The sequence below is a fragment of the Cystoisospora suis genome (genome assembly GCF_002600585.1).
Source record: "Cystoisospora suis strain Wien I chromosome Unknown contig_8764, whole genome shotgun sequence".
NCBI classification, from domain to species: Eukaryota; Apicomplexa; class Conoidasida; order Eucoccidiorida; family Sarcocystidae; genus Cystoisospora; species Cystoisospora suis.
Genome location: NW_027161542.1, coordinates 1 through 7,749, shown reverse-complemented (window position 1 = coordinate 7,749; position 7,749 = coordinate 1). Strand labels below are relative to the sequence as shown.

The following is a 7,749-nucleotide window of genomic DNA, read 5'->3' as shown; positions in this document are numbered from 1 at the left end:
GAAGAAGGTCTCTAAGAATAGCATCTCGCTTTAGCTTATTTATCTACCGTTAATCTATCTTCAATGCGTCTATCTATCTTCAGTCCATCTATCTATCTGTCTCTCTTCAGTGTGTCTTTGATTAATCTATCTAAGTGTGTACCTTCAGTCTATCTATCTATCTATCTATCTGTCTCTAATGTATCTATTTATTTACCTGTCTATCCATCTTTAGTCTGTCTACCTATCTTCAATCTATCTATCTACGTATCTATGCTTATCTATTTATCTGTCTATCCCCCTACTTCATCTTCTGCCCTTTCCTCCGATTCTCAGTATCCTATCTACCTAGATTATGTATGTATATGCATAGATGTATATATATATATATATGTGTATGACTATGTGTAGGTGTATGTGAAGGTATGAGTGACTAGGTCAGTATGCGTATGTGAGTAGGCGGGAGAGCTCTCCTTCGCAGTGTCTTTTTCTCCAGTGCATGACCCGACAGACTCGATAGCTCGCATCGGCCCGTAGATCCTTCTCTCTCTCTCTTTCTCTCTCCTTTCCTTGTTCTTCTTCTTCTTCTCGTTCATGTCTCTCTTCCCCTACATCTACTTAACTCCGTGTGTTCCTCCCAGATATCCATGAAAAGAGAGAGACGAAGAAGTATCTCGATGAAGGTATTCCGTCTTCTTCTTCTCCCCCCTGTCGGTCTCGAGCTTCCGTTTTTCTCTTAGAGAGATATCAAAAGCAATTGAGAGACAAGTTACAACTCCTTCTCTTGGGAGAAGACTCACTTCTTTTACCGCTTACCCTTCTCTTCTTCTTTTCTTTCTATTCTTCTCTCAAAAGAAAACAAGAAGAAACAAGCAACTCGAGCGATGGCATAACTATTCCTTCTTCTTCTTTCTCTTCCTCTTCTTCATCTTTTCTTGAAGAGGACTTCGAAGAGATAACGTATACAGTGGAGGACGTTGACTTTCTTAGGTTGCGGGAGGATGTGCACGCTGAGGTGTTTTCTCCGTGTTATTCTTCTTCTATTCTATTTCGGAGAGAAGGAGAGAACCGTCATTCCCCCGCTAAGGAAAGAAGAGAAGAAGAAGAGGAAGATTTCGTGAGTGTGGTACATGGGGCTTTGAATGATATGATCGCATGCCGACTTCTCCTTCTTCCTAACCCATCTTCTTCTTCTTTTCTTCCTCCTTCTTCTTCTTCTAGCGCAGAAGATCAGCCTCCAGAGACACCACATTCTTCTTCTTTCTCTCAAAGCAATCGGAGCGACTCTTCTTCTTCTTGTTCATCTTCCTCCTCTTCTCTTCCTTTATCTACTGTTCTTTCTTTCAATCATGAGAGGGAGGAAGAAGAAGAGACAAAGAAGGAAGAGAAGAAAGAAACATCCTCTCTCTCGTTACCGGGAGATATAGAAGAAGAAAGAGAGATCAAAGAGAAGAAGAAGAAGGTCAACGGCCCGGCGACGATCAAAGGAGATAAGAGAAAGAATGGTATAGTGAAGACAGCATGCAATAAGAGAAGAGGAAGAGAACGTTCGCCTTATGAAGAAACGCTCTATCTTCTTCTATCTCTTGAGAAGCTGAGGCGTCAAAAGAAAACGAAAGAAGATGGAGAAAAGACTTAAGAAATCTCTCAAAAGCAAAGGGAAGAAGAGGATGAAGAAAAGACTCGAGAAATATCTCAAGATAAGACATCTCCCCACTCTCTTCCTTCAATCAGCTGAGAGGACAAGGCCTTCTTCATCTTCTCTCTCCACACACCGTCAAAGCTGGATAGATGGAAGACAGAATATACATACAAGAAGAATATTTCTCTAATACATAAACCACTCGATAGATAAACTGAAGAAGATAGATCGGTTCAAGGTCGATGGAGATCTTTCCTTCTTCTTCCTCTCCTGCAGCAGCTCTAGCAGCGTGGACTAAATCAACTGCGAAACCCACGTTCTCGAGAAGCCTTCAAAGCTCTCTGCCTTTTCATCCCTCCTCAGTCTTCTCCTTATGAGAACGACAGGAATAGAAATCCTCTCCGTTCTTCTTCTTCTTCTTCTTTTCCTCTTATCTTGAATGTATGAGAGGAATCGAAATCCAGCTGCAGAGAGAAGGCCTGACGTCTTTCTTGTTCTTCTTCTTCTTCTCCTCTAGTTAGTCCTTTCAGGCTGCCTCTGCGTCGCTCGCTCTTGGGAAGGCTACGTGAAATCTCACTTAGTCAGCCATTCTAGCAGTCGATCGAGCTAGCCTCCTCACCAGAGTTATGAGACATCATGCGACAGTTGTCTTCTTCTTCTTCTTGTCCTTATCAATGGATGACGTTTTTCTATTGTATCCTGCATGCACCAAATAGCTAGCTAGCTAGCTAGCTGACTTTCTTGTCTTCTAACGGCCGGTCTTTGTGTTTTGGTTGGCTTTTGTCTCGCCTGGATGGGAGAGACGGATGTCTCTGTTTTTCTTCTCTTTTTCTTGTCGACACATCAAGTAGTTGACAGGAGAATGAGAGCGGTGGTTTCTCTTCTTACTTGTCGTGTGAAGTTTCTTCTTAAAGTGAAAGTCTTTTCTGTTCTCCTAATAAGAAGAGATTCCAGGGAAAAAGAAAGAAGAAAAGAAAGAAGGAAAGCTGCTGTAAAGAAAGAAAGAAAGAAGGAAAGAGTGTTTTGTGAGTCTTGTATTTTGGAGAAGAAAGAAGGAGAGTATTCATTTTGATAGCGAAGTAGAGTGTGTATATCTTTTGTCATTCAGTAGAAGTCTAGTGAAAGCATGTTAAAAGAAGAGAAAGAAACAAGAAGAAGAAGCAAGAAAGAAAGGAGTGAATGAACGGAGGGTGATAGAGATAGTACGGTAACAGAAATGGTATACACTGCTATGCATACACCTGTATACATTGTCTAGCTTGTAGCCGAGATAAATAGATTAAAGATAGATAGATTAAAGATTGATGGATAGACAAGCAGCTACATAGCTAGAGAACTTTGGATTGGATAGACTGTATATGAGCATAGTTGGATAGGCCATCGGACGTGTGTTCTTTCTTTCGTTCTTTCGAGTTCCGCTGTTTTCGCATATCTTTCTTCGTCTTCACTCGTTTGGGTAGCGAGTTGAATGGAGATGCTAATAGCTATCTAGCTAGCTAGGTAGATAGCTAGCTAGCTATACAGTCGGCGGGAAGAACGTTGACTGATTCTAACAGTCGATATCATACGTACAGATTCTTATGAGAAACAGTCGACTGTGAGGGAAGTGAGGGGAATGTCTCATTAGTTAGGAGGTATACACGTACACGGACTTCGTACGAAGACGACCAGAGAAAACAGCTTGCAGATCTCATCTGTCTTGCTGGTACTTGTAGTATTGCTATCTCTCTATCTCTCCTAAGGCTTCTGTAGCTATAAAGAAGGCATGGTCTATCCGAGGGAAGCTTCTCGGAACCTCCTACAAACATCTCCTCTCTCTACAGAGAATTCACTTGATCCACATACCAACATCTTCAGTAGGAGGAGAGATCTAGTCTTTCACTTATAGATACGTACAATAGAGCAACACATACCTGGATTGTGTATAGAGATTTAGGGCACATGGAACTCTATGAGAGAACGGGTTTCTTCTTGTTTTGATCTTTCTTCACTTCTTTCTTTGTTTCTTCTGATCGAGGAAACAACACATCGAGTGTACATACACGCAACACCTGATTTTCCTCTCTCTGCTGTTGCCTGAGTCAAATCTTTCATTCTTCAAAGTCGTATTAGAGAAATGAACCTATCTCATAGAGATAACGGGGAAGGAAATCGATGATGCCTTCTGAGATGTCGATCATGGGCGATAGCTAGCTATCGATTGCCGTCATCAGGAAGCCTAGACAAGGGGCCCTACTCTCACCTACAGACACCGCTGTTAGCTAGCCAAGTTGCTTCTATCTCCCCTGGCTTGATAGGAGGCTATACAGCCTCTTTCTTCGCAGTTCTCACAGCTACCATAATAATGCACGGTAGACAAGGAGACACTTAGGCGCATGTGTGTTCTTCGTAGGAATGGAAATCGATGTGTTCAGACACGTGTCTAGACAGTAGGAATAGTACCTTCTTCATTGCATCTCTTGGCAGCTAGATATATGCGATATCAAACGACATATCCGAGGTGTTGCGAGGGCGCATGCGTGTTCCTGCACTGACACAGCGAGGCTGTATTGATGCATGTGAGATGTATATACACGTGATCGACTCTATGAAGAGTCAAAGAAGAGAGAAAGTGCATTTCTCTTTTACTTTTGAATGAATGAATGTAGCGTAAGCTTGCTTACTTCATATAAGGTCCACGCCGCTGGGTATGTATAGAGCTATCTTCGTTAAGAATCCAGTGGCACCTCATTCATGTTCCGTCACGTAGAAAGGCGAATCAATATACATATGTATAGATATATATATATATATATACATACATGTACGTGTTGATCTGACTATGTAGGAAATTCAACTACGTCCACCTTACACGCTCAGGTGAAGTCCTCTGCCCCCCATATAACAGAAGAGGTGTACGTGTACCAGGCAGCATATGAAGGCATATCTATCTACATACTAGCATGAGGCGTACGGAAAAGAGGATCGAGGGAGAGGTGGTATATACAAGAAGACTCCTGTGTAAGGAGGAGAGGCAGGCATGCAGAGCAGACACAATCGACATCTTTCTCTCTACACGGTTCTTCTCTTTCTAAGTGAGTATCGATGAGAGTGGACTGAGGGAAGAGATTTAGAAGTAGAAGAAGAAGTTTCCTGAAGATGCTTTAAGAGAGAGAAGTCAAGAAATCACACAGCAGGCAGAAGAATGTTGAGATGTCTAATACAAGGAAGAACATTATCTCAAGTCACCTAGGAGAAGATAGAGATCCCTACCGATCACTTCGCTTGCCTGGTGCACGTACACCAGGAGAAAGAGGAGACCCTGTCTTGCCAACCTCTGAAGCGCATTCTAGGGCGATGAAAAGCTTTCCCTTTCACACGTTATACAAAGAAAAAAGAAACAGATTTTCGCTAGCTGCTTGTGATGTCCCTAGAGAAAAGTGGAAGAAATCGACGTACACTCAAACACACGGTCTAATGCAAATAGACAGGTATATGGTGCACGACAGGAACTGCAAGTCAGTGGACAGATATATGTATATATATATATATATATGGCTTCATTTATCTATCTAGCTGTATACTCCAGTTACTCAGAGGAGCTCGATTTCTCCTCCCCCCCAGTCAAAGATCCTCCAGGTGCTGCGGGAAACGAGTGATGTGCTTTAGATCCTTTCTCTCAGCCTCCTGTATTCTCCTAAGAGAAGCGAAGCTTCACGCTTTCTCTCTCGTTCTTTCTTTCTTTCTTTACAGAAGCAAGCAGCTTCTCCTCATGTTTTTGTCGCCCCTCACTATGTCAGGAATATGCAAGAAACATATACATGTCGATTCTGTGTCTCTCTTGAGCGCCTATCTCTCTATCTATATACATATATCTATATATCTATATATCTCTATCTCTCTTGTTTCTGTAGCTGTCTGTACCTGTCTGTATGTGAGTGTGAAGGTACCTGTATAGAAGAGGACCATAACTTCTCTCTGTAGGTGGTGAGACGTATGCGTGCGGAACAGGAAAACTCAGATTTTTCGGTCTTGAGGAAGAAATGACTATGTAGCTTGTAGTCTCCTTGCTTCTTCAGCTTCTTTCTCTCTGTCTCTTCTCCTTCTATCAGTCAGCGTGAAAAGGGTGCGACTTTTCTCATGCAAGGAAGAAGACAGACGAGAGATGATGGAAGGAGGTGAGGCGACAACTTCTTCTTCTTGTTCAGAAAGAAAACGAAAAGAGAAAGAAACACTTTTGACTTCACTTTTCGATCCTTTCTCTTCGATTATGAGAACTCTCTCCTTCCGTGAACCCGCGTGTTTCTCTTCTTTTCTTTCTGTCTTTCTGTTTCTCCCTTCTAGTCTTATTGGAAGAAAGAAATAGAGAGATAGAGATCAGTCTCTATCTTCTTGTTTCCTGTGCTGCTCGTGTTTCTAGTTAATCTCTTCTTTCTTCTCTGTCTCTCCTTTTTGAGTTGGTCTTTCCTCTTGCTACTTCTCTCGGCGTTTTCGTTCTTTTTCTTTACACTTGCCTAGCTGCCTTGTAAATCATTCATTCATGCTTCTTCTGTTTCGCCCCGTGTCTAAACAGTCGGACCGACGTTTTCTTCCAAGGTGAACTAGGACTCAGGTGTACATACACCTCACTGGAGGAAGGAGTCTCCTGCATTGAGTGACGTATATATTCTAGACAATTCTTCAATCCTTCTTTCTTCCCTCGTCCTTTCTTGAGGAGAGAAACTCTCTTTTATTCTTCAGATCTTCGTCTACTCTCGGTCTCTCTTCACTTTCTTTTCTTTTTTCTTTCCCTTCTTCTCGGTCGTTTCTTTGTAATTTTCGAGCTGAGGTGTAGAGAATTTCTCTGCTCTCGGGTGTATGTACATACACCGCAGACACGAGTGTAACTAAGCCATTTTCGTCTTGTTCTTCTTGGGCAAATCTCTTTCTATACTCGTTTCTTTGCTGTGCTCTTCATTGTCCTTCTTTTGACCGTGTTGTTCGATAGAGTCTTTTTCTCCTTCCACTTCTCCATCGCACATTCGCACCTCAGTTCTCTATAGTATATTTATTCTTTCTCTTTCTCATTCTTCTCAACCTCCTGCTTCTTCTCCTTTCATTCTTCTCTTTCGTTCCTTTCCTTTTTCGACAAGACACGTAGCTTCTTGCCTTCACATAGATTTCTTAGAAAGAAGGGGAAAGAAAGAATTCGAACTCCTTTCCGATCATTCACTGGATCGCATGCATCTAGGCCCTCAGACTCAACCTATCCTCCCTTAAAATTTCTCTTGTTGCTCTTCTTGTCTTTGTATGAGACTGTTTTGCTTCCCCTGTTAATTTATCTTTTTCTTACCTGAGATCTCCTCTTATTCCTCTTCATCTTGGAGCGTTCTGCGACCTTTTCTTCCTTCTTCTTTCGTCAACGTCGTAACGCTCTCTTTCCCTTTCTTTTTCTTCTCTCCATCCTCTTTTGCTTTCTACTTTTTCTTCAGGAGTTCCTCGATCCCTTCCTTCCTTTCTTTTCGTCTTTCTCTTCTTCCCTCCAAGATGACTTCTTCTTCTTCTACATCGAAGAAGCCTGAAGAGAAGAAGAGTGAAACATCTTCCTCTTCTTCCTCGTCTACTTCTCTTCTCTTGAATGAAGAAGAACTCAAGAAAAGAAGAGAAAGATACTACAGTGAGGCCTCTTCGGAGATGAAGAGCCTCCTATCAGAAGAAGGGGATAAAAAGAAAAAGCCAGAAGAAGTGCTTCGGATCGAGAAAGAGAAACACCCCCAGGCAGGAGATCTACTTCAACAGATAGAACACCTTCTCTCTTCCAAGTCAGTTCTCCGATCACTCGCAAGGGAGAGAGCTATTTCTCCTCTATCTCCTCACCCCCTCTTTCAAATAGAAAGTCGTAGAGACCTCTCAGGGATAGCTCTAGACCACACTTGAGATCTAGTCATATCTATCTAGCTATCTATCTATCTATCTGTCTTTGAATTACTTTTGAGTCTATCAATCTATCTACCTATCTTTCCTCTATGTATCCTTGTCTATCTCCCTCTGACCTTCTACTTTTGCGTTCTCTTTCTTTCGCTCTCTGTCTTCTTGTCTTCGTTTTCCGTACTGTCTTTTCTTTCTTTCTTTCTCTGCTTTCTTTCATTCTAGCCAGCTCTAAACCTGTT

At 42.1% G+C, this 7,749-nt stretch overlaps 2 protein-coding genes across 2 annotated transcripts; both read left to right on the top strand.

The window, feature by feature from the left end:
* Positions 1–499: 499 nt before the first annotated feature.
* On the top strand, positions 500–2,421 carry CSUI_010889 (uncharacterized protein). The gene has a single exon (XM_068070990.1). The coding sequence runs from the start codon at positions 1,127–1,129 to the stop codon at positions 1,616–1,618; it is 492 nt and encodes a 163-aa protein (XP_067917035.1). The 5' UTR covers positions 500–1,126; the 3' UTR covers positions 1,619–2,421.
* A 3,386-nt stretch (positions 2,422–5,807) lies between these two features.
* Positions 5,808–7,649, top strand: CSUI_010888 (uncharacterized protein). Its single transcript, XM_068070989.1, has one exon. It carries the CDS (start codon positions 7,127–7,129, stop codon positions 7,514–7,516), a length of 390 nt encoding a protein of 129 aa, XP_067917034.1. The 5' UTR covers positions 5,808–7,126; the 3' UTR covers positions 7,517–7,649.
* The last annotated feature ends 100 nt before the right edge of the window (positions 7,650–7,749 follow it).